Raw genomic sequence first — 27,266 nt, forward strand, 5'->3', positions numbered from 1 at the left:
AGTACTGTACTGCACTAAGCCACCCCCTTGGCTCCTTTGTCCTCAAACTCTCAAACTGTAAAGAGTGAAAGTACTAAGCTTTTAAGGATTGAGGATCACATATACTATTGACTAAGTGACTCATCTCATAGATATATAGAGACTGTGACTGCCTCAGCTTTTTCCTGGAGAAACAGGCCTGGAGAGATGACTCACTGGAGGAAGAGCCTGTTGTGTAAGCATGGGGACCTGAGTTTGGATCCCTAGCACTTACATAGAAGGCTGAGTATAGTGTTATGTACTTGGAATCCCAACATTGGGGGTGTGTGTAAAGTGGAGTCTGGAGAGTCCTGGTGGCTTACTAGCTGGGTAGCCAGTCTAGTTGAATTTGACTGAGGAGGATACTCAGACAGTGAGCTATGGCTTTCCTGTGTACACATGTAGAGTGAAAAATTATAAAGGCCATTTTATGAAATGTATAGATTTTTCCGCCTTACAGAACTCGGAACTGAAAATAAGATTTCAGGCCTTCACATTCCAGGTGAAGGACACTTGCTGGATTACATTCCCCAAGCCTCGCCCAAGGCAGGAAGGCATTCCTGACTACAGATAAAGATGCTATCACCTAGGTGGGGCCATAGCCCTATAGCCGGAAAAAGTAAAGATAGTAATCTGAAATGGCAGAATAGGACACAATAGCATGGTGAAAACCACATTTTTGAGAAGAATGAGTGTGCAGAGTGATCTCACATGACTCTAGATCATTTGGGCTAGATTCTCTGAAATGTTCCACTGTTCTTGGTTACCCCTCCCTTGGTCTTCCCAGTGCTATGTTCAAAATTTGTAAAACAACCAATCATGTGTAAGCGCGCGAAAATGCCTTCCTCCCCCCACCCCATGCTATAAAAGACCCTTTATCCCACCACACGTGGCCAAAAACCCTGCTCTTGGAGCTAAAGAGCTTGTCGTTTTTGACCGCCGGCTCCTCCCCTAATAAACCTCTGCTGATTGCATCCAGGTATGGTTTCTTGTGATTTTTGGGTGGTCGCGATTCCGGAGGCTTGAGGAAGGGTCTCCCGAGTATGGGGGTCTTCACACATGAATACACATGTTCTCTCTCTCTCTCTCTCTCTCTCTCTCTCTCTCTCTCTCTCTCTCTGTCTCTCTGTCTCTCATCACCCCCACCCTCAAACATACACTTACACACACATACAGAGATGCACACATGTATGAATAAGTTAAACAAAACAGGCAAATAGAAACACTAAAACCAGTCAGGTATATGTATTCCTTTATTTTACCCTGACTTTTCCAATATAGGTCTAGTCTCAGATGAAGAAATGCATTATTAAAGTGTAAAGTTTATATGTTATTTTCCCTTAAATTGTTTAAAATCTTTATTGTTCTTCCCATAGTAGAGCCAAAGGAACGCCATGAAACAGCTTTATTTCTTAAATTCCACGTGTGGACTGGTTGTTATTTAATCCACTTCATTTTGTTCACGAGGCAGCAGAGGCTCAGAAGCTCAGTAACTTATTGAAAGTAACTGAGCCCGGGGTGGCAGAAGATCCTAACCCAGGGCTGTCTGACTGTTAGGCTTGTGCTAAGACACACCCTCCCTGTGCTTTGTGAGAATGCTGTCTAGACTAGTTTCTGTGAGGCACCCATGAATGATAATAGAGGTAGAACTATCCGGAGGTGAGGAGCGGTTGGGTGATGGTCCGCCCTGCCTCGCAAGCTTTTTTTTTGAATTGTTTTCTTAAATAAACCCAACTGCTTTAAAAACTTTATGATAGCTATTTTTTCATTCAATCTATGTTTTCTGTTCATAGTAAGATTTACTTTGTTGTGCTGGGGATCATACACAGGGTCTTATGATGTTAGACAATCATCCTGCTTTATTAAATCCTTTAGTCTTTATTACTTGAAAACACACACACACACACACACACACACACACACACACACACACACACACAGAGGTAGCTTATATTTGTTTGTTTTTTTCAGTATTCATTCCGACAATCATACAGTTTTTTCCTTTACTGTATTATGATAGCCAGTAGTCTACTACATGAATGTAAAATTTCTGACAGTGAACCATACTTGCATTTTTTGGGGTGGATAAATTGTATTTGCTTGTGATTTTAAAAAGCATCAACAGAGAGTTGGGGTATACTTAGAGGGCTTGAAGCTGGACACTTGCTAGTTTGAGGCCACCCTTAGTTACATGAGCTACATAGTGAGATCTTCTCACTAAACCAAACAGCAGTGCTGAGTTGAATTAGAGTGGTGCTCTCCACCCCATTTTAAGACAGAATCTCACCATATGGTCCTGGCTGACCTCAGATTCCCTCTACTGTTCCTCCTGCTTCAGTTGTCTGAGTGCTGGGGTTACAGCTGTAAGCCATCATACCAGATTTAATTGTCTGACATTTAATTTTTGTACATGTATTTCATTGTGTGTGTATGTGTATGGATGTCAGAAGCTAGATAGACCCTGCAAGAATCAGTTCTTCCCTTTCTACCAAGTGGGTTCTAGGCTTGGTGACAAGCACCTATCAGCTGAGCCATCTCTGGCCCTAAGTAGCTGAAACATTACAAGGTCTTTGCTTCTTTGTTCATGAAGAACCTTGTACAATTTTCTTGTTCTGTTCTTGAACAGCTTTATATCAATGTTATTTTATTTCCATAAAATAAGTTCTTTTCCTGGTCTTTTAAATGGTTTACATAAGGTAAAGATTTTTTGCTGTTGAAAGTTTGACAGAATGTGTCTAAAGCTCTCCGTGTCCACTGGCCTGGGGACAAGTATTGGTCACTTATTTTTACTACTACTCATACTTTTTCTTTTTGTGGTGCTGGGGTCCAACTCAGAGCTGTATTTATTGCTTGTCTGTTGGAACTGTTGGTTTATGACTGAAATATGTTAAGATCTCCAATGCTAATTTTCTACTTAGTTTTAGGTGTAAGCTTTCTATATTTCGAAATGATACTGTTAAGCTGGTTTTAAAGTTTGTGGTTCTCCTAGATTCTAAATTATATTGGTGATGTGTTGTTTATTACATGCTTTTGAATTAGTGCTGTGATGTTAGCCATGCAGTTCCAGACTTTGTTCTTTTTTAAAGTCCAGATGACAGTTACATGTGGCTGTTTTTTTTTTTTTTTTTTAAAGTGAAAGTATTCCCTCATTGTTTTTGCCCCATTTTATTTTGTGTTTAGGCAATTTAAGGTTCTATATCATTGATTACATTATGTTGTAGAATAGTGACTATCAAATTTTTCCATAGGTCCTTCAGATAATAATAATAATAATAATAATAATAATAATAATAATAATAATAGTAGTGAGACTTTACTATTAGTTAATTAAAAGAATGTATTGGAACAAGAAACCAAAAAGAATTTAGTAATGTTTAAAAATTATTTTTCATCACATAGCACTAGCATACATGTGAAATCTCTGGGTGCTTGTAAAATACATTTGTTTATATGTTCATTCTGTCTCTACTCTAACCCTGACTTGAGAGAGAAAAGGACAGTAGAGTCCATGACTTGTGTGTCACAGTTTTTCATAGAACCTTGCAAGGTTTAGAATCTCTTCTCTGTGTACTAGTGCCAGATTTGAAAAGGGGTGGAGGAAGGGGAGAGAGGGACTGGGAGAGAGAATATGACATGCTGAGGAGTCAAAGGTATGACTTACATGATTTCAAGTTAGCTGTTTACCAGCTCTTGGACACACAGCCTGGATGGCTGGGAGGTTTATAATAGTCCCATTCTCAGCATACCACTTCCTTTTGTGTTATCTCCTTGGGGAAGCCAAAACTGTCTGCAGGGTTAGCTGATCTCATCGGAAATAAAAGAAATTAAGGAGCTGAGCTGTGTGTGTTTGTGTGTGTGTGTGTGTGTGTGTGTGTGTGTGTGTGTTGGTGGGGAATTGATTTAGCTTTGTTTACACATACTCTATTAGAGAAGGGTTCATTTGCTATTGCTTTTAAAAACATTTTTGATAGTTTTTAATATTCTTACTACTCTTCCAGAGGACCCAAATTGAGTTCTCAGTCCCAATGTTAGGTGGCTGTCTTATAACTCTGGATCTAAAGGCTATGACACCTGCTCTGATCTTCACAAGTTCCATATACATGTGGTATTTAGTAATCACATAGATGCAGACACATACTCACAAATGAACTAAAACTAAGGTAAACCCACGTCATCCCTTAGCTTTATTGTGGTCTAAGTGACAAAAGTTTTCATTTTGGGTGTGCACATGAGTTTTGGTCTTGCTGAGAATGATAAGGGGCTTAGAGGTTAGGAGTATGCACTGCTCTAGTTGGTTTTCAGTACCATGTCAGGCAGCTCACAATCACCTGCAGCTCCAGTTCCAGTGGATTTTACTCCATCCCCCCTTCCCCATATATACATACTTAAATCTTTAAAGAATGAGAAAGCTCATTGTGTTGTGTTGTACTTGAGAAATTGGTACAGGGAAAGGAGGAGTTTATGGGTTTCATGGATGAAGACTGTAAAAGCTTGCAATTAAAGCACAGGGTTGGAACAACATTGCCATGCAGCATGTGATAGGGTGGGTTAGGGCTGTGCACTTGCTACTCAAACCAGATTTAAAGTGTGTCTCTTTTTGTACTCTGTGTTCCCTACTCCTTTCTAAAAACTGCTACTGTGCCTGTGGCCTTCACTCAGGTTTCTAGATGACTAATGGCTGAGGAGCCTTGACCTTTTAGAATGGCAGCCCCAGGATGCAGTGCATATTAGCTATTATCGGGAGGCTACACAAGAATCAGTCTATTCCTGTTGTTTTAAAATAAAGTTGGAAGTCAAGCCTGTGCCACACACCTGTAATCCCAGCCCTCTGGAGGCTAAGGAAGAAGGGCGTTCAAGAGAGAGCTACTCGAAAAGGAACTCAAAGAGACACTGGAGAGACTGGCCCTTGTGACTCGTGCTGAGTGGAGGAGTGAGTGATAAGATGAATGTCTGATACCTAGCATGCATTATCGAAAAAAAGTGAAGCTCCAAACAGCTTGATTAGAGATAATTAAAATCACTGAGAACTGAGGAACTTAGAACCCTTCTTTTATATTATTTTACATGGGAAGGGAGGATTGTTCAGAATTACATGAAACTGTCATTGGTCTGTTTGATCTAAATCGCAAGCACTGGTCCTTGAGGTTGAAGACTTAAAGGCAGAGAAGTCTCAGTTTGCACTAGTTGAGTGGTTTAAGTTTTCGAAATGAATATTATTAGGACATAGTCAAGTTATAAGATTATTTAGGTCTTATTCTTAGTCATTCTGTAGAATTTAGGTTTCTATTTTAAAATGGAAGATCACTTTAAGAGGCAGGCAGACAGAATGTTTAAATAAAAATAACATTTTCTCCTGACATGATGGGCTCCTCCTGTTTCTGATTTCTGGTTAATCACAGTGGGATTTGTTTGGCTTTTATGAATGTGGTTAAATTTTAATGTACTGACCAGATAATCTTACTGTAGTAAAAAAAAAAAAAATGGCACAGTGTCTATTCTGCCTATCATTTTATCACACAAGAGAACCATTAGTGGGGAATCAATTTGATTCTTGGCAAGCCTTTTCTGTTTTATTTTCCTGTCCTGCTAGGTTTTCTCTCCGTAAGTTATTCCTGGCATTTAAACGTCTTTTTTCAAGTTTAAAAACCTGTATACAGTAACTGGATCTTTGAGTAGATGTCGCTCAGGAATTGCATTTTATGGTGCTTGTTTATTTTCTATAATTTCATCCAGGATCAAGTTCCTTTGAGGTAAAATCAAGTTTGGGCCTTTTTAATGATTTTCTGCTAGACATGGTCATACATGCCTGCAGTCCCATCACAGAGGAGACTGAGACCAAAGAATCATGAATTTCAGGCCAACCTACACTACAAGTCCAAGGCTAGCTTGGACTACATGGGAAAACTCTGTTTCAAAAAATGCAAAACAAATAAGTATAATGATTTTCTCTGCTCAGATGATTTTCGTTTCCTTCATGTAGTAAAATGTATTCATCAAAGAGTTACTGAGCATTTTTTATTTGTTGGGTGTTATGTTCTGTGAGTACATTAATTTTTAAGGTGAATGAGATGTTTACGTTGCCATGCTGAATTTATAGTGCTATGAGAGAAAGCTGAGAAAGGATGGAACACAAGACCCCTATAGATTGTGGAGACTAGTATGATTCCCTGAAGGAAGAGACATTTAAAACAGCATGAGAAGGGAAGGCCAATCTAGTAAAGGAAGGTGGGAAACAGCACCTGAGGTATCAGAAAGGGACATGTAAGCAGTCTTTGACTCGTGGTCTTCAATGAACAGTTGACTATTCTTACAGTGCTTTTGAAATCATTCTTTTTAGTGTATTTGAGTTTTCTTTTAAATACTTTATTTCAAACAGTTTACTCATTTTTGTGGGTGGGAATGTGGAGATCAGAGGACAGCTTTGGAGAGTTGTTTTTTCACTTCCACCAAATGGGTCCTAGTTTGGTATCAAGGGCCTTATTAAGCCATCTCACCAGCCCATGACCTTAACCAACTAATTAATTAATTACTTAACTTTGAGACAGGGTCTTAGTATATAGCTTTGGCTGGTCTGAGGTTTGCCAAGTAGACCGGGCTGGGATTAAAGGTGTGTGCTACTACATCCAGCAAGTGTTTGTTTGTTTGTTTGTTTGTTTTTGGGAAGGATCTCTTTCTCAGCCTGGAGTTGACTGATTTTATTAGGTTGGTTGGCCAGTGGGATCCAGAGGCCCTATGTCTGCTTCCCTAGTGCTGGGTTTAGAGATCTACACCATTGTGCCTGGCCCTTATATGGTCTATAGGCATCTGAACTCAGGTCCTTGTGCTTGCTTGAATGGCAAGCTCTCTACCGAGTCATCTCTCCAGTCCTTCAGTGATGGTATATGCCTTTAATACCAGAGGCAGGAGGATCACTATTTGTTTGAGGCCAGCTTGGTCTATAGAATGATTACCAGGACAGCCAAGGCTACACACTCTCCCTCTTCTGTCTTGGAACAAACAAAGTGTTATTATGGGTTTTAAGTAACTTTACTGTGATTTCTTTAGTGTAGTTTTATGCTTCTTTAAGTTTTAATTTATTTTTAATTTTATCTTTTACATGTTTGTTTATTGTTCACAATGTAAATACTGTTCTGTCCTCTTATCCATTGTGGTGAAAATGAGTTCATATGACTTTTACAGGTGGCACTATGGCTACATATTAAAATTACAGCACCCACCCCTTTGACTGAGCATCTAGTGGATACACTTATAATGAGCTTTCAAGGCAGTTTATTGTAGTAGGCTAATAAATGGGAATTATTATATAGCTGTATAAAAGAATGAAGTAGTTCTTTATGTATCTTTAAAATTATTTTTAGATGGTATGTTTTACCTGCATGTATGTGTGTTCCTGGTGCTCTTGGAGATCAGAAGAGGGTGTGTAATTCCTTGGAAAGAAATTATAGCCAGTTGTGAACTACCTGATGTGGGTGCTGGGAACTGAACCTCTGTCTTCTTCAGTAGTAACAAGTGCTCTTAACTGCTGAGCCATCTCTCCAGGTCCAGGCCTGAAGTTATTAAGACTTATCAACAGCCACATCAAATCATTTTTGGTGGTGTGTGCCTATAATCCTAACATTGCTTGGAAGTTGGAGGCTGAGGAACACAAGTTCAAAACCAACCAGGGCTATAGTGAGTTCAAGACTAGCCTGAAGTACATAGTGAGATCCTGTCTTAAAAGATGGCTCAGCAGTTAAGAGCACTGACTGCTCTTCCAGAGGTCCTGAGTCCAATTCCCAGCAACCACATGGTAGCTCACAAGCATTTGTAATGGGATCCAATGCCCTCTTCTGGTGTGTCTGAAGACAGCTGGCTACAGTGAACTCATATACATAAAATACAAAATAAAACAAACCTCTTTCCTTCCCCCAGAAGGAAAGATAGAAAAGAGTAGAAAGCTGGGGTGGGGTGGTGGATGGGTGGGTAGAGGGGTTAAGGTAGGGCAGGCATGCATAGTAAGTAGGTCTTTGTTTCTCACTAGAATTATTAGGTAATGCTTTGTGGTACCAGTGTTTATGTCTTAGTTTAGTAAAGTATGTTTTTGGAATTATAATATTTTTTGCATCTTTCATAGCCTAGTTCTTTTATATGTTGAAATTTTTATATTGGTTTAATTCTTCCTGTTAGCAGTAACACTTCTTTATACTTGTGGGAATTTTGCATTGTTTCATTTGATCCACAAAAGAATGCTATGAATAGGGCTTTTTTTCAAATGAGAATGTGTAATGTTGGCAAATTATTTTATTTTTAAGTAATTTGTTTCTTATCTCTTTAAGTCACTCAGTGAAAACAGTGGGTCTGTTGAAATGAGGTTAGAGGAGATAATGCATTCCCTCTTTTTATGAATGAGTAATTGAGTGAATGACTATGTTTTAGTAAGTAGGGTCAATGAATATACTTGCTTTATGCATCCGCCCCACCTCCACCACCAAATCTGTGGCTGACTTGGTGGTCTACATTAAACTGTATTGGTAGTAAACTGCTAATTATTGATTCACTTATTAATGCCATTGATCTTTTAACTAACAACATCGTTTTATAGAACTGCTTAACCCAAATCCACTTAGCAAGATGAGTATAAAATAAGCATATTATTTATCCTTTCTCCTTTTACCCCTATTTCTTTGTATTGTCTGATTATATAAAGCCTAGCACTTGAAGGCAGAGGCAGCTGGAGCTTTGATTTCCAAGTGAATCTTGTCTGCATAGTGATCTCCACGCTGCCACCTGGGGTCATAGAATGAGACTCAAAAAATAAAAATAAAAAGTAAAAAATAAAAAAAAAAATCACTACATAATACTTTGGGGCTTATTTCCAGATGTTAAATCTGAAGGTACTATAGGTGTTTTTCAGTTCTTTATGTGATGTCAGTTGTGGAATGGAGAGGAGTAAGGAAACAAAAGAATTCCAAAAGAGTTACAGAGATGCAGCCACATAAAGTAAAGGTGCCAAATGTGCTCTTGTTTTATTGCCAATAAATAACAAAGAGCAAGTTGCTACCATTAGCTGCAAATTTTGAGATTTCAAAGATCAAGTCCTGTTATAAATTGGCCTTGGCCATCTACCGTACAGAAAAATAAACTCAAATGTATATATTCTTTTGTATTTGCATACCATGGTCTTCTATTTGCTTTTATTAAGGAGTTAACCCATATTCTTCCCCCTAGGGTTGAAAATGCTTGCACCAAGCTTGTTCAGGCAGCCCAGATGCTTCAGTCAGACCCATACTCGGTTCCTGCACGGGATTACCTCATTGACGGCTCTAGGGGAATCCTCTCTGGCACATCTGACCTTCTGCTTACCTTTGATGAGGCTGAGGTAGGCAATCGAGGCCCACAAAGACATCCCATAGACAAAAGCCTAGTTTTAGATTTATTTGTGTGTGTGTATATGTGTGTATGTGTGTGTGTATGTGAGTTGTGAGCCACCTGACATGGGTGCCAAGAACCAAACTGGGGTCCTCTGGAAGTACATCGTGAGTTCTTGACCTCTGAGTTATCTCCCCAGCCCCTAAAGTGTCATTTTAAAGGTTATAATAGGAGCTAGACATGGTAGCACACACCTTTAATCCCAGCACTCAGGAGGTGGAGGGAGGGTCTCTGAGAGTTCGAGGCCAGCCTGGTCTACAGAGTGAGTTCCAGGACAGCCAGGGCTACACAGAGAAACCCCATATCCAAAAACCAAAATAAGAAAGAAAGAAAAAAAGAAAGGAAGGAAGAAAGTAAATAAAAAAGTAAACAAATAAACAAAAAACCCTTTAAAAAAAGGCCATGCAATGCAATACTGGATGGTTGTTTTAGAATGCTAATATATTAAAAAGCTTCATATCTCTAGTGCCATTTTCTATGTATTACTCACTATTTTGATTGAGTCCTTAAATATATTTTTCAGGTTCGTAAAATTATTAGAGTTTGCAAAGGAATTTTGGAATATCTTACAGTGGCAGAGGTAGTAGAGACTATGGAAGACTTGGTCACTTACACAAAGAATCTTGGGCCAGGTGAGCAAAATCCAAATTTTATATTAAAAGTTCTATGAATTGTTCGTGTTGATTGATAGGAAAGGTTACTCTTTCCTTATTTGCAGAAAACAGGGGTTGGAGTTGACGATGGGTTACTGCTGAGGATATGTTAGTGTCTCTGAAGTCTATTATCAACTTTCTACAAGTCCCAGCCCTGTCAAAAACATTAAACCAGATTTGTGAATGTCGATGAGGGAGATGAAGGAAATACTTTTCTACTACTGTAATGCTGAAGGCCACCCTCAGTCCTGACCTCCCATCCCACAGTACACAACATTCCTTCACTGTCTGCCAGCTGGCTGCTACCTCTTTATGACTTCTTAGCTTGCTAATTAGCTGCCTACTATTATGGACTTATGCCATAGCCCAAGGCTGCAGAGATATGATCAGGCCTCAAAGGAGAGAGGAGTGATTGTAGTTAATCATTTTGAAATGATTATTTAGGTATCTGAGTATTGAGCATTCAAAATACACAGATGCCAGCATTTGATCTTATAACATGTCCTCAAGAGTCCATAAAGTATGAATAAGGTTAATGAAAAGGCTTAATAGGTGTTTAGCTTGATGTTTATTGCCCTGTGGATTATATTTTAATTGAAATTTTGATGTTTATTTAACAATGTCTTTCCGAGGGTCCAGTGTAGTTGTTCCTTGAACTTACCCATTTTCTGAGTTGAGGGTCACCTGGAAATGGCCTTTTCTCATGGCTGTGGAGAAGTGCTAGGGGTTGGCCAGGGGATGTGTAGAGGTGTGCTGGGATATGTTTGGGAGTGTTGGAGAATTACCCAGGCTTAGTGCATGGTAGGCAAGTGGTATACCCCTGGCCAAGACCAGTATTCTCGTAACACTGAAAAAAAGGTCTATGTTTTCTTCATGTACCTTTATGCAAAATCTAACAAAACTAAAGATACTCTGGGTGAAGTAGAAGCAGCCCACTTTTCTGCCTCTCCTTGGATTTGATGGTCTATAAAACTACTTATGAAATCCTAGGGGTAATTTGAAAATCAAAGCTTAAAACAAAAATTATATAGCTAGCCAATGAGATGATAAAAGCACTTGAATCCAAGTCTACTGACCTGAGTTCTATCCCAGGAGCCACATGGTAGGAGAGAACTGACCCTTAAGTTGTCCACTGACCTCTACATGTACACTGTGGCACACATGTATGTCCTCACATTACACATAAGCTGTCAATAAATGAGTGCAATTCAAAAGTTACTTAGCACTTCTGAATAATAACCAAAGTAGACAAAGTGCTAACAGATTGATTCCAAAACAGCAGATGCCTAAAAAGCTGTACTTTTTTTTAATATTTCTATTTTGATTCTAATTTTAATATTATTTTGGATCAACTTGAAAATTCAAAAACGTATCACCAAGGTAAAGGCTCACTAGGTAAAGATTCTTGCTGAGTTCCATTCCCAGGACCAACATGGTAGAAGGAGAGAAGCAACTCCTGCAGCTATCCTCCTTGGATATCCAACCTTATCCAGAGCTGCACCTTGTCACATGTGTATTTTCCCAGTTTACAAAATAAATGAATGTCAAACAAACAACAAACAAACAAACAACCCCCCCCAAAAATCCAACCCAACCCAACCCACTGTTGTTCTTAGAATGCTTTCCCTGAGATTCTTGTGTAACACAGCACAACAGTCAGATATACAATATGAGTCTGTATGTATGCAATATGAAAATGATTATATTTAGGATTTTCCCTTAATAAATTACTGTCACTGAAAACTATAATATTGCATAAATGCTAGTTTGTTAACAATGTTTGTCTTTAGATAGACAGTCGGTTAGGATATTTGTAGTAATTCACAATGGATTTAGGCTGAAAAGCCCAGATTTGGGTTTGTTTCACACTCATCCTGCATAATTGCTTCTTTGTTCCCCAGGAATGACTAAGATGGCCAAAATGATTGATGAAAGACAGCAGGAGTTGACTCACCAGGAACACCGAGTGATGCTGGTGAACGCAATGAACACTGTCAAAGAGCTGCTTCCTGTTCTCATTTCAGGTACTTCCTGCTTTATTTATAGGAAGGGGGAGTTAGGAGTCCTGGTTCAGAAGACCGTTCACCTTTGCTGCTCTGGTGATGAGGTTTAGTTGAATGTTAAATGTTACCCTATAGTCACCATCTTGAATGTTCCTTCTTTCTGCTTTAACAGACAAAAGGAATTTGTGCTTACTGAATGTCAGTATGTGCCTCATTGTTTATGCATATATCTTAGTCAGGTTGTGTGTTATTTAGTTTAAGTCTCAGAAGATGACTCTATTTAAATGTCCATGAAGTATGTTATTGTCATACTCCAGTACCTTCAGATCCAGGGCCCCAATACCCTCTTCTGGTCTCTAGGGGCATCTGTACATACTTGGCACACAGTCACACATACATACACATAAATAAGAAAATTATTTTTTAATTAAAAACCCTTTTTCTTATTTATTTATTTATTTATTTATTTATTTATTTATTTATTTATTTATTGTGAGTAGTGGGGAGGATTGTTTTTTGATACATGGTCTCTTTTATGTAGCTCTAGATGTTCTGGAACTCACTATGTAGACCAGGATGGCCTCAAACTCACAGAAATCTGTCTCCTGAATGTTGAGATTAAAGGTGTGTGCCACAGTTCCCTGCTTTAAAAAACCTAAAAACCTTTAAAAAATCCTAAAAACAAGAAAGAGAGAGAGAGGGAGAGAGAGAAAGAGAGAGAGAGAGAGAGAGAGAGAGAGAGAGAGAGAGAGAGAGAGAGAGAGAGAGAAAGGGAGAAAGGGAGAAAGGGAGAAAGGGAGAAAGGGAGAAAGGGAGAAAGGGAGGAAGAAAGAAAGAGAAGTCACTGAAGTCACTGGTGTCTACTGAGAATTCCTGGAAGACATACTGATGACTTTGGGGCCTTGGACCACGGTGTTGGGGAAGCGGGCTACTCCCACTTTTATCGGTGTTTTAATTCGGTCCTGTTAGGTTTGCCATGGCTAGAGGCTATGCTGTACTCATGCTGCTGATTAAGAAGGATGCTAAGCACTTTGTGATTGTAGATCATCTGTATGTGTTAAACTAGTTCCCTACTGACATGTGGTGCTCTCTTTGTATTTTCAATTTGCTTTACAATGAAAGTTGCTGATACTGGAACTTGATCATCAGATTTGCTAGGATTGTTTTATATATTCTTTTTAAGACATTAGAAGACCAAAATATATGTTGAAAGTATAGAACATCATCTGTGAATAGTATTAAGCAACAAGATTAAATGGCCCATTCTGCTTTGGGGCCTACCCAGATGGTCAGTGAAGAGAAATGACCCCTACCTCCTGCCTCTGACTTCCACATCAATTTTCAAAAGATCAAATTATGATCATTTGTTTATTTTTATAGCTATGAAGATTTTTGTTACAACCAAAAATTCAAAAAACCAAGGAATAGAAGAAGCTTTGAAAAATCGAAATTTTACTGTAGAAAAGATGAGTGCTGAAATTAACGAGATCATTCGTGTATTACAACTCACTTCCTGGGATGAAGACGCCTGGGCCAGCAAGGTAAGTCTTACTAGAGGAGAAATCATTAAAAATATCAAATTCTGATCTCCTGGGAGATTTTGATTATTATCTGTCTTGAGTATTATTTTGTAAAAATTCATAGATATTATGGACGTAATTTCTTGCTCACTTATTTGATCAATTGCCTGTCACCATTATACATTTCCTTTGTTCCAAGGGGGACTGAATAGGCACTAGGATGAATACTGGTAGAAGGCTGAGGTGTCTAGCCTCCCTTCAGGCTTAATTCTCATTGGTTGGGCTGGTAGAGGATTTGGTATATTTCCCTGGGTGGGCTCCTTGCTTTTTACATGGGTGATTGCTGCCAGGTAACTTAAGAAAGACAGCAAACATGCCTATAACCATGTACTTTATGCAAGGCTTACCCTAAGCCAACCTTTGATTAAGAGGAGTAAACAGAAGAAACTCTAGAATTTTTAGATGTGTTACTTGATTTCTGTTTTTTTTTTTCTTAAGGAAAGTATAATTAAAATATTGGTCTTCGTATTTGTTGGTTACTTTGCCACCCTTTGCCTTCTCTAGAAACTTAGATTGCAAAGGAAGTCCATTAATGTGGATTCCTTTTAGAGTCTCTTGGTAGTGGTTTGGAGTTGTTGCCGCTCTGGTCTACTTATTCCTATGCAATGGCAAAGCTTCCAGGTCTGGGGAAGCCAAGACATTTTGGTTTATACTTGCCTTAGAGAAGTGCAGGATATAAGCAGTCATGGGAAATGCCCTGACTCCAGGGTTAAATGCTGTCATCAAGGTCACCCAGCTGGTTGTGAAACAATGACTTTATAATTTGACTTCGTTTGGGTGCTCATTAGGGCTGCTTTTTCTTTACTTGAGGACCTCAGAGAAGGTAAGGTCAAACCTGGGGCTTAATATCACTAGTTCTCCTGCTGTTCAGAAAGCTAATTTAACTGGATATAATTAGTCTACTTTTAAGTATAGTATAGATTCATTTACAGAGGTATTTCCTCATTAGTAGTATGTTATCCAATGGGTTGTAAAATTATATTTGAAGTTTTTATGATAAAATCATCTTAAGTTCTTGATACTTGATTTTGCTTTTGTGTGGTAACTTTACTTCCCAATGACTTCTTTGTGCATCTTCTTTTTGTTGTTGTTCTCTTGTTTGTTTTATTCTTTTTCTCGAGCTTAGAAGGTAAGCTTTCTCTTGCCCTTTAGTTCCTTTTTTGCTTAAAAAGAGAAAAAGCATGTCTGTGAGGCTTTCTTGTGCCGTGTGCCATGCCTTATTTCGTGTGCCGGTGTGTAACACTGTGCTCGGATATGTGTCAGAATCTGACTGAATGTGGAAATCTGGGCTGTGTTGGGCAGACTGACTTTGTGTCTTACTGAGTTGGTGTTTTTGGGTGGGTGGGACAAGAAAGGAAAGATTGCTATGGCATATCAGACTTTCTATATTAGGTCAGTGCTTTTGTCTCTTTGAGCAGGGCCCCGAAGAATATTTTTTTTTCTCCCATTCATCCCCAGTGGCCTCATTAGAAGGGCACATTTTCCTAGGTAGCTGGGCCAGTTACTTGTGGACCCAGCTCTCGGCAAAGAAGAATTGAGGTGATGTGTCTCTGTGCCTCTCCTAACAGCCATCTCTGTGGGACTTGACATTTTTCTTTTGGAGATGTATTGTTGAAGATTTTGCTGGCAACAAAAATGGGTGGGCTAAAGAGCTATCCTGCTTCTACTACCAAAGCCCAAGAGGACAGGAAGTAAAGAATAGTGGGTTTTTTTTTTTTCCCCCTACCTTGAGTTGGTGGCTTTCTGCATGTTCTGTTGCCTAAGCTGTGAGTAGCCATAATTCAGTGATTTCATGTTCCCCTAACCAAATCTCTTTCCTTTGCTTCTAGTGGATGAGAAACTAGTAAGGAAGAACAGGCATTTAATTGTAACCTTTCTCTGATTTGGGGGAAAAAGTAATCTCTCAGTTTAAAGTGAATACACATTCCTGAGTTTATTTTGTGCAACTGCCATCAAGAAATGCTTCTTAAAGAACAAGCAAGCAAAAACCAGATGAGTTTAGTTGCTTTTCAGTAATAGGATCATGGACTGGGCAGGATGGACAAGGGAAATAGACCTGGTCCTTACCAGCTATCTTGTAGCTGTCCCATATTCATTTGCCCTGGAAGAAGCTGGCTAATTAGGATAAAACAAAACTAACTTCCTCAAGAGTGAGAATAAATGAAGTGTGCTCAGCCAAAAGAAGCTCAAATACATAGCGTTTGAATGAACAAGAGGAACTTATTAACCTGCCTGTTTTTGTTATACACTTACTTGATTCAAAAATCAAAATAGTATAAAAAGATACACATGACGAGCCACTCCAAGCCCTGCTGACTTCCCAGTTTACCTCTATTTAACCTTATGTGCAAACTCTTTAGTAGTTATAAGAATATTAGAAAAAGAAGTTTTACCCTGAAAATGGACAGTAGTAGCTAGGGTATTGCCCTTTTTTTTTTTAAATTAAAAAAACTTATTTTATTTTTTAAGTAGGATTCCAAATCTTTCTTTTCTGAACTGTAAACAGTAAAGTAGTCCGATCTGGGGTCTGTCTGTTTTTATCAGGTTCCCATTCTGTTCTTCATCTTCAGTCTTTCACCACCTCCTGTCCCTACCAATAAGTAATTAACGTTGTCTTCCCATACTTGTTTCATGCTTCCCCATTGGTGCAGTATTCTTCTGGAAAGTGAAGGTTCCTCTAGAAAAGTGGGGAAGAAAGTAAGTGGAACAAATTCTTGGTAAAAATACGTCTTCTGAATAAGTTCAGATTTTGACGAGGCAATGCATAGCTGAATAGTGTACCTACATCCAATTTGCAGATTCACACATTTAATAGTAACTTTATGTACTTCATTTCTATTGAAAGTTAAAAACTATCCCTTAAATCAAGAGTCAGTTACAGTGATCATTAAAGAGAAGCCAGCATTTTTTTCCTGGGACAACATCATGAACCAAAAGAACTTGAGTTAAATACAACTCTTACTTTACTCTGCAAATCTATACTTAAGTCTTTTAAAAATTATTTGTATTACTTGTATCTTATACATGTTGGGAGACGAGAGACAAATAAAAGCATTTTATTGCTCAGGTTGTTTTGACCCTTTCAGAGGTAGCTTTTCATGTTGAGCCAGCAGACACTGTGACTCACAGTTGGTTATTGTGATGGGTCTCCTGCTGGGGTCTAGGCTGTTGATGGACAGTAGTGACTGACTAGTATGCCTCCCCTACGAGATTATTGTTCAGAAGGAAATACTGTTAGGTTGTGCTGTCCTGTGACATCCTTACTGATTTAAGGGATAACCATTGGGATTTAAGGGTTGAATTTAATTTTGATTACTTTTAAAAAGATCAGGTTATATATAAGCTTATGTTTTTGTTCGTAAGTTTTGTTTTAGCTGTCAATAAATAAGACATTTATCTATAGGAATTTGGCTAAGTAGTTAACTCAGGCATCTGTGATGTTTAACTCTCAAGGAGGAAATCCTCAATTGCTAAAGGAATTTGTGTTTCCCATCTGGTCTAGGTCATCCATCTGTGAATGTGCTCATAACTTGCGGAGGTATTTAGAACTGTGAAGCTTTCATCAGAGAGGAGAAACCAAGGGTAGAGAAGGCAACTAACTTTCTAAAATCATAGGACTAGGCAACTTTCTCATTGGTCAGTTCTCTCCTGAAACATCTTTGTTCAAAACATTGGAGTGGTGCTTGTAGAAATGGAATCAAAAATGAGGAGGAATGGGGAGATAAGTGTTAGTTGAAGAAAGAGAGAGGGCTGGGCAAGAGGTTCCATATTTAAAATTCTTAACTTAAAAGTACTAGCATTGTAGGACTCTGCTTTTCTTTCTAAATTTATCATTGTTATTACTATTATTATTATTGACAGGGTCCTGGCTGGTTGTCCTGGAACTTTCTATATAGACCAGGTGGGCTGAGAACTTACAGAAATCCTCCTGCTTCTGCCTCTAGAGTATTAAACTCTACTTTTCTAACTGTGGTTACTCTTGATTGCCTTCAGGGAGAATCTCAGTAATCTCACAGGTATTCTTGAGGCCTGAATGTGTATTAAATTTTAAGAGTCTGTGAGTTCTTTGTTTGCCAAAATGTTCTTTGTTTTTGTTTTGGATGTTCTTCCACCTTTAGTATATGGTAGAGACTGCTAGGACACTGAAGTTTTGATCTTGAGCAACACACACACTCTCTGTCTCTCTCTGTCTCTCTCTCTGTCTCTCTCTCTGTCTCTCTGTCTCTCTCTCTCTCTCTCTGTCTCTCTCTCTCTCTCTCTCTCTCACACACACACACACACACACACACACACACACACACACACACACACAAATTAAAAACAATTTGGGGCCTGGCATGGTGGCAAATAATTGTAACTCCAAGCATTCAGGAGACAAAGGTAGGAGGATCTTAAGTTTGAGGTCAGCCTGGTCTGCATAGTGAGTTCTAGTCCAGCCTGGGCTACTTGATAGACATTATCTCAGTAAAATAGAAACAAAATAAATAAATAACCCCAAAGTACAACAATAAAAACCACAGTGGAAATTAATGTTGACTTTTTTCTTTTCCCAAATTTGAATTTTTATGAAGAAGAATAAAGGTACAGTATTTTCTTTCCTTTTCCAAATACTTATATGACAGGGCTTAACAAAATGCTTTGTGGGACACAGTATGGCTGACTACAGATTGTAATTATTTTTAACATACACACACACACACACACACACACACACGTATTTCTTCAAACTGACTTTTAGTCTTAGTGCCTGTGGAATCTGTTTATATTGTGTCTGCTGCTAATACATTTTCATTGCTCGAGACAGATTGCCCTTTAAAAATATATGTGAGATTCTTTGGAGACAAAAAGTATGTGTCTATAAATGCATTTGTTTTTAATAGCAATGACTAAACTGTAATGTGTTTAAGTAATTATTAGCAGCTCTGCCCAAAAAAGAATTTAAGGTCTTTTAAGTAACTGTTTTAAATTTTTATAACTGTGTAAATCACATGCTTTAAAAATCAGAGGGATAGAAAGATGACTCAGAGGGTGAATGCATGTGTCTGCTGGTCTGATGATCTAAGTTTGATCCCTGGAACCCACATTGTCAGAGAGCATTGACTCCAGTGAACTGTCCTCCGACCTTCATAGGTATGCTGTGATACATTGTCACACACTCACATACACAAGTAATAATATGGAAGAATATAACAGCAGCAGCAGCAACAAACAAAACCAACCTAGAAACTAACTGAAATTCCCAGGTTTTTAAATGCAGCTTCAGGACTGGAGAGATGGCCCAGTGGTTCAGAACATTGTCTACTCTTCCTGAAGACCCTTGTTCAATTCCCAGCATCCACATGGCAGCTCAGCACTGTTTGTAACTCCAGTACCAGGAGATCTGATGCCCTCTTCTGGTCTCCATAGGCACCAGACACGCACACAGTGCATAAACATATGTGCAGGGAAAACATCCAAATACATTAAAAAAAATTGCAGTTTCCTTCCATATTTGCCCCTGGTTCAGTGTAGGGGAAACAAGCATCTGCTAATTTTAATTTCCTGGTGTTGTCAGAGCTACTCAGAAGAAAATTACCCTCTTCCTGAGAATCACAGTCTTTCTTCATCGTGAAGTGGCTGTTGAGTTTACTAGAAAAAAAAGAAATGATTTTTGAGGATGCTGATTAGAGCAAAGCTTGTTTTTGCATTGTGTTTCAAACCATTTAGGGACGTTGGAGAATAAAAGCAGTCATTTATGTCAGTGCAGATTGTAAGTTTGAGTTCTAGAGCTTCTCTTTACAGAAGTGTTAGCCAGAGCTCATAATACTAACAAGGTGGAGATCTGCTGACTGGTGTTCAAAGTTTGGCAACTTTCTTTGGAAAAAAAGAAAAAGAAATTGAGTTTCATGTGATATAAAATAAAAGGCTGGATTCAGCAAGCCTAAGGTCAAATGGTCCTAAGTCCTTGTTTCTTAATTTGTAAGACAAAATTACATTTCAGCTTGAGATTCAATAAAGTAATTGAAGGGGAAAGTGGGTAAGGCATTATGTACCATGTAGGGAATTGACTGCCTTCCTAACTAGTAGTCATTACTGCTAGATTAGTGCTGAAATATGTCTGATTTTCTGAGAATATGTTCTGTTCTTTGGAATTTAGATTTTGAAATATTAGTATCTATTAGCTTTCTCACCAGAAATAAAAGTATTACAGAGATGTTTATTAACCGAGTTTTAAATTTTACACTGACACAATTTCTCCTTTCCAAGGTAGGCACATATTTCTCAAGAAAAAGCTTATGTTATTATAAACAAACACACTTTTAGACAAATTGTAAAATCTTATAACTTATGGTAGGTAAATACTGAAAGCTATCCAGTTTTTTGATGTTAGGAGTTACCTGAGAGTCTTAAGATATCCATTTAGGCCTTTCTCATTTGGAATTGAGCTCTGGGGGCAATTTTTTTTTTTTTTTTTTTGTATAAATTATTGTACAACAAAGTAACATAGTAGAGGAAAGAAACAGATTTAAGCAATATTATCAAGTGTAGTTATGAGTGGACTTTGGACTAGGTTTTCCTGATGCTGCCTAACAGTGGTAGCTATCATAATTCATATAACTTGGTAACTTTTCACCCCATCCCGCCACTCAGTAACATCGTTCATTTTTTTGTTGCTGTGGGTGAGAATAAAGTTAGGATGAGAGCACACTCTCTATCTTTTTAGACGAGAGAATGGGGAGTCCTAAAGCAGAGAGTTCATCATTCAAGTGGATATTTCGGAAGCATTAGGGTTCAGCTGCTGCTGAGTCTTCAGCCTGGGAATGCTGCCTGTTCTTTTTGTGTTATGGTGATGACTCTGACTTGGAAGTAGGGAGGTGCTCGGTGCCCCCTTGTGGAAGCTTGCTGGCACAACCCCTGTAGGACTGGTAATTGAAGAAAGTTTAGGGATAAGGGCATATGTAGAATTTTAGAGGTTAACATTATGTTTTGATGGGTTGACTCTCTCAGAGTTAGTCCTCCGGTGCAAAAAAGAAGATAGACTGTTTTTTAAGATGCTAAATAGAGATGGCCAGTCTAGGGCCAGATGTAGCACATACCCTTTATCCCAGAAGTTGTGTGAGGCAGAAGCAGAGGCAGGTAGATCACTGGAAAGCCAGCCTGGTCTATGTGATGAGTTCCAGGGAACTAGGGCTACACAGTTATACCCTTGTGGGTGGGAGAATGAGAAGAACTGGGTGGGAGAAAGGGGGGAGTGAGGAAACAGTGACACAGACAGACAGACAGACAGACACACACACACACACACACAGAGACAGAGAGAGAGACAGAGAGAGAGAGAGAGACAGAGAGAAAAACTGTACAATCTACCAATCTACCACTTCTAAAGATTGGCACATGGATATTTGTTTTATTATTATTATTTTTTTTATATATTATAAATTAAGCTGGGAGTCATGGCACGGACTTTTAATCAGACAATTTTTATGTCAACAAGGCCAGCCTACGTAAAGAGACCCTGTCTCAATTTTTTTTTCTTTTAATTGATTGTTATCTAGTGACATCCTAGTAGATTCTATTTTATGCTTATCACCATGAGTCCTGGTTATAAGCAATACATTGAGATCAATTTATTAGGGTGTCGAGGATGAGAAGTGAGCAGGGAAGGCCAGCAGTATGCTTTCTTCTTGTAAAACTTTTAGTGGTTTATTTTGAGAACTAAAACAAAATGGTTACATTAATACAGTTCATTTTTTCCAATGAGTAACTCCAAGTTTCTTGATTTATTAAATATAATGAAATACCATCCAGTGCTTGTGTGTGCATTTCAAAATACGAGATAAAAGAACTGTGCTTTGTGGCCCCACACTCTAGTAAGGCTTGCCTAAAGCAGGGAGGGCTCTGGCAAGGCTTCCACTTGATGTTGAGGCTCTACAAGGTTTTTCACTAGATGTTGACCAGCGGGAAGGCTGATAATGAATAATGAGGCAGCAGGACTTTTCTTGCTGAAGACATTAGACTTGGTTTTTTTTTTTTTTTTGGCTTGAGCAGTTTTTTAAAGCTTTTGCAGTTTTAGCAATGGAGAAACCAGGAGGCAGAATAGAATTAACTGAAGATTTGCATGCAAGATGTTGCATTTTTGACAGACACAAGACTTGTGGTGTGATGAGATTATTCAAAGCTGTTGCAGAACTACCTGAGCTGTTGTGTGTTAGTGATGTAACTACTTCTCTGTAAAGATCGAGAGTCCATGATACAAAACAAACAAGAACTGTGGCATTTCTCTTCCAAAGGACACTGAAGCCATGAAGAGAGCGCTGGCGTCCATAGATTCCAAATTGAACCAGGCCAAAGGTTGGCTCCGTGACCCCAATGCCTCCCCAGGTAACTTTGCAGTTATTTTCTGAACAATAAACAGTAAAAATACAAGCAAATGAAGGAATGGAGGGAATCCCTCCATAATCTCACCATTCTGAGGTAACTGTAGCATCCTACCATAGTTCTGAGAAATTGAAACATCCCTGGTCTTAAAGGATGAAGGCACAGAACTTATCTCTCATCTCTCACTGTGAATAAATAAACTGAGCTAAGCTGATGTTCTTTGAAAAGTTACTGCTTCACCCATTCTCTGAATCAGAAAGGTTATTATTCTGAATAAACACTCTTTTGCTAGTTCCAGTTGGGCATACTACCATTTATGTCAGCAAAGTATTTAATTAAATAGATTGTATAGTGATATTAAGAATGTAAGATGTAGGGCTGGAGAGAGGGCTCAGTGGTTAAGAGCACTGTTTGCTCTTCCAGAGGTCCTGAGTTCAATTCCCAGCAACCACATGGTGGCTCACAACCATCTGTAATGAGATCTGATGCCCTCTTCTGGTGTGTCTGAAGACAGCGTCAGGGTACTCACATACATAAAATAAATAAAATCTTTAAAAAAAAAAAAAAAAAGAATGTAAGATGTAGCCAGGCAATGGTGGTACACGCCTTTAATCCCAGCACTTGGGAGTCAGAGGCAGGCCGATTTCTGAGTTTGAGGCCAGCCTGGTCTACAGAGTGAGTTCCAGGATAGCCAGGGATATACAGAGAAATCCTGTCTCGGGGGGGGGGGGGGGGGAGAGAGAAAAGAAAAAAAAATGTAAGATGGAAAGTTGAATATATAAAGGTAAGACCCAACAAGGTCTTTGGCATATGGCTTTTCTAATTTAATATTTATTTCACTTTAGATTGTTTGAACAAATGTGAAAAGCCTAGTGGAAGTTGGAGGTCCTAAGTCCTGTTGAATTATGAGGCTATTTTTCATTGTCCACGTACATATGACAAAGCCACTTCATATCTCCAAGCAGATATGGTGTAACATACCTTCCTTCTCTGGGTCTGTGGTTAAACCTCACCTTATGGTTGTGAGGCATTGTGTGGCTGTAGCTGTCAGGTCATGTATTCCTTCATGAATGGAATGACTTGTGAAGGGATCTCTCTGGATAACTGATATGCTCACAGTGTAGATAATGACTCTCTCACTATTTTAGGGGATGCTGGTGAGCAGGCCATCAGGCAGATCTTAGATGAAGCTGGAAAAGTTGGTGAACTTTGTGCAGGCAAGGAACGCAGGGAGATCCTAGGAACCTGCAAAATGCTAGGGCAGATGACTGACCAAGTGGCTGACCTCCGAGCCAGGTAAGGTTCCTCTACTTTTTTCAAACCAGTCCCGAACAGCTGACTCCCGATGAGGCGATTCAGGACGCAGGTCCACGCAGATTTTATTGAACTGTCTTTTGCTGATAATAGAGCTTTAAAATATTTGAAGTCTAATAAAGTTAGAGATTATTATATAATTATTTTTTGTTTTTTTGTATGATGACTATGGGGCAGAGTTGAACTCTGACAAAATTAGTTATCTTTTATAAAAGAAGGATGGGTAGATAGAAAACTCCAGTAGGGCTGGAGATGTAGCCCAGTTGAGAGAATTCTTGCTTCATATATATGCAGCTCTGGGCTTAGTTCCTGGAACCCATTAACCAGCGAGGAGAGGGTGCCTTGAATTCCTAGAACTCAGGAGGTGGAGGTGGGAGGACCAGATTTTAGTGTCATCCTTAGATGTCTGTTAAATTGAAGGCCTGAGGTATATGTGTAGCAATATTTTTTTATATATAAATCCTGGTGGCACGTTCCTGCCACCTGCCCCAATGTTTTATGTTCCTAAATGAAAGTCACACACTCAGCCTTTATATTTTGATATTTTGTTGCCTTAAACAGGGCAACAGCTGGGCCACTTCCTAACCCCCATGTGGTTAATTTACCACTGGCCAATAAGCCTGAGTTATTACTTTTTAAATTCTATATTCCACGTTGGCTGCGCTGGACCCGGAGGGCTGCCCAACTGTGCTGCGCTCTCCCAGCTCCTTCACATGCTGTCTATGCCTCCCTGTCCTCCACTCTTCACAGGCATGGCGGCTCTCCTCGCCTTCTTAACCCAGCATGGTGGATCTCATTCCTCCTTCCTCTCTGTCCCAAGCCTGGGAATCCTAAAAGTCCCACCCCTTTCTGCTATGCCTAGCCATTGGTCACTGGCATCTTTATTTACCAATCAGAAACAACTGGGGGCAGGGTCCCTCAGTGTCTTCTATGAAGACACTCCTGTAACCAGTTTTGGGGACCAAAATTAACATTATAATACAAGCAGCATTAGGCCCAACCCACTACCACATGAGATACTGTTTTTTTATTTTGTGTTAACATTTTTAAAATTGTTAATATTTTATTATTAACGATTATTATTGTGTGTACATCTGTACTCTGAGCCATCTCACAGGCCCTTATAATTTGTTTTAACCTTCCTTTTACCCTTCTCAAATCTTTGTTTCCAGAACACCTACCCCTAAATAAGTACACTTAGTTTGCTGTTGAAAAAACACAGTATAATGTAAATTAAAAAATACTCATCTGTGGAGTTAATGAATATATTTATAGACATTGAGAGGACTGAATTGTGCTGAAGTGCCTACAATAGATGAGATTTGCTTTTGCTCTCCTTGATCATCGGGGTACACAGCATACCATATAGTTCAGGGTACAGAAACAAACCTCAGCATGTTACGTGATCTGAAGAGTGTATGGATTATAAAAGTACTTTTTTTTTGGCTCACATGAAATTTTTATTCTTATGAAACCATTCGTCTCTACCTAAAACAATGCAGGTACCTTTATAATATTAGGGATTCTTTTGTGGAGTTATAGATGTGTTGAACCCATAGAAGTTCCATGGCCTTCCTTCCAAGCGTGTGTCTCACTGGGAGAGGGAACAGCTTCATGCAGTCTCATGGGGCTCACTGAGCCTGTTTCCTACTGGAGAGCAGCCTTCCTTGTCGGAAGCATGGCAAGAACTTTGTAGAAGGGACAAAAAAAGTTTTGTTCCCATCTGGAAAAATGCCAATGCAGTTTGACAAGATTCTTGGCTCTTCTAATTTTTCATTGTTGGCTCTTTGGTTCTGCATCCCTTTCACAGTGTGGCAGGCAATTTTCACTTGGAATTCTCAAAAACACAGCTGTGAATATAAGCAAAAGAATGAGGTAGTTGTATGGGAGAGACCATTAATCTGTTAAGAGTAAAGGCTGGAACAGGGATGAGTAACTGGTCCTGCCTCACATGGGAGCCTGCATTATCCTTTCATGATAAAAGATTAGAAAGCTGTCTTCCCACTGTTTGTTTCTTTTAAATGTGCTCAGCTAGTTGTTTTATCATTTTGATGGCTAAAGCACAGTAATGCTTCTTCATTGGTATTCAAGCTTCTAGATTTCATGAATACATTTTTAATCTTGTAAGACTCAATACAATTTTTTTGTTCTATTTTTTTTTTTTTTTTTTGTTATTGTTGTTTAGTTTGGTTTTTTGAGACAGGGTTTCTCTGTGTAGTCTTGGATGTCCTGGAACTCACTTTGTAGACCAGACTGACCTCAAACCCATAGAGATCCACCTGCCTCTGCCTCCTGAGTGGCAGGATCAAAGTCATGCACCAACACTGCCTCGCTGGCCTCAATAAACTTTTTGGTTTGAATTTAGCTCATATATATTTTTACCTTTTCACAGTTAGATTCTTATATCAGAAATATTCCTCATGATTAATTTAAAGAAACCATGGACAATGTTTCCTCAGTCTTCATTCCATTTTCTTGTTAGGTTGTTGGAAGACTTCAAGTATGAGACAACTGGCAGTATGTTTATGGATCTTATTACCTAGTGTTGGCATGGATGGATTTATAAAAGAGGGCAAAAGGGTTAGGTACATTGTTCAACCGGTAAAGTACTTGCCAAATAAGTGTGGAGATCTTTAGAATCTGTTAAGAAATCAGACCTCATGACATTCTGGGGTCTGTAATTCCAGTCCAAGGAGGTAGAGACAGTCATATTCCTGGGATTCACTGTCCAGCCAGCCTTAGTCTAATCAGCAAGTTCTAGACTGCCAAGAGACCCAGTCTCATTAAACAAGGTGGATGACAGCTGAGAAACAACACCCAGACACTGGCATATACACATGGACACAAACATGCACGTGTACACATACACACAGAAAAAAAAATACACATGGGGCTCAGTTGGGTAAGAGCACTGGCTGCTCTTCCAGAGGACCTGGGTTCAGTTCCTTAGCACCCATATGGTAGCTTCCAACTATTGGTAGCTCTAGTTCCAGAAGATTTGATGCCCTCTGCAGACACTGCATGTATATAGTGCACAGACATACATATGGGCAAAATACCTATACACATCAAGTAAGAATAAATGCCATCTGAAAAAAAAATTTAAGATAGGTAATAATAGACTCATTTTACTATTATGGGGAGCAAGGATGTTTTGGAGTTATCCTAAACTTACACACTCATTCAATCATGCCATTCTGTAAAAGGATGAAATTGTCACACCTGTAATTAAACTTATTAATCTAGGTGGCTAAAAATAATCCAAGTTTGTAAAAAGATGCCAAGTCTTACTTTCTGGCCTGGAAAGTCTGTTCAGGGAATCAAGTGTCTACTAAGTCCTACCATTTTTTGCAGTAGCAGGATACTGTTTCTGAGTGAGGGCAATGTATGAGTCTTTGAAGACTTCATGGGAACCAGTGTGCTCTTTTAATCCCCCAAACTAACCTGCATTGCCGTTTGCAGGTAATGGATGATACATGTCAAGATTATCATTAGGTTCATCATAGCAGTGATGATAGTTTAGTTATATTAGTAGTTTATAAACTTGTATTCTCAACATATTTTCAGGTATATTTTCTCTTTTTTTTCTTTCCTATATTTTCCTTTCCTTTCTGTTCCCCACTCCCAACCCCTTTGTGCTGAGGATTGAACTTTGGACCTCACAAATTCAGGCAAGCTGTCTACAACTGAGAACCATACTTCAGCCCTGTCTTCCCAGTGCTGGCCATCAAACTCTTATGCAGTCTAGGCAAACAGTCTAATACTGAACTAAGAGCATATGTCCAAGTATATTTTCTTGATACTTTTAATCACTCTGTTAAATAATAAATAACTAATACAGGGCAAATGCTGTATTGCTATTAACCTTTCACTTTATATCACCTTAATCTTATAAATAAGAAAGAGAAGCTGTGAGGTGTGGTGGCACACTC

At 38.9% G+C, this 27,266-nt stretch overlaps 1 protein-coding gene across 2 annotated transcripts in view; it reads left to right on the top strand.

The window, feature by feature from the left end:
- Positions 1-27,266, top strand: part of Vcl (vinculin) — a 96,278-nt gene that overhangs the window by 37,297 nt on the left and 31,715 nt on the right. For both annotated transcript variants that reach the window (XM_034497478.2, XM_034497479.2), the window contains exons 3-8: positions 9,226-9,376; positions 9,950-10,058; positions 11,981-12,103; positions 13,463-13,623; positions 21,933-22,023; positions 23,169-23,316. In XM_034497478.2, coding sequence (XP_034353369.1) covers positions 9,226-9,376; positions 9,950-10,058; positions 11,981-12,103; positions 13,463-13,623; positions 21,933-22,023; positions 23,169-23,316 — 783 coding nt within the window. The remainder of the gene's footprint in view (positions 1-9,225; positions 9,377-9,949; positions 10,059-11,980; positions 12,104-13,462; positions 13,624-21,932; positions 22,024-23,168; positions 23,317-27,266) is intronic.

The sequence above is a fragment of the Arvicanthis niloticus genome, chromosome 3 (assembly GCF_011762505.2).
Source record: "Arvicanthis niloticus isolate mArvNil1 chromosome 3, mArvNil1.pat.X, whole genome shotgun sequence".
In the NCBI taxonomy this organism is placed as follows: Eukaryota; Metazoa; Chordata; class Mammalia; order Rodentia; family Muridae; genus Arvicanthis; species Arvicanthis niloticus.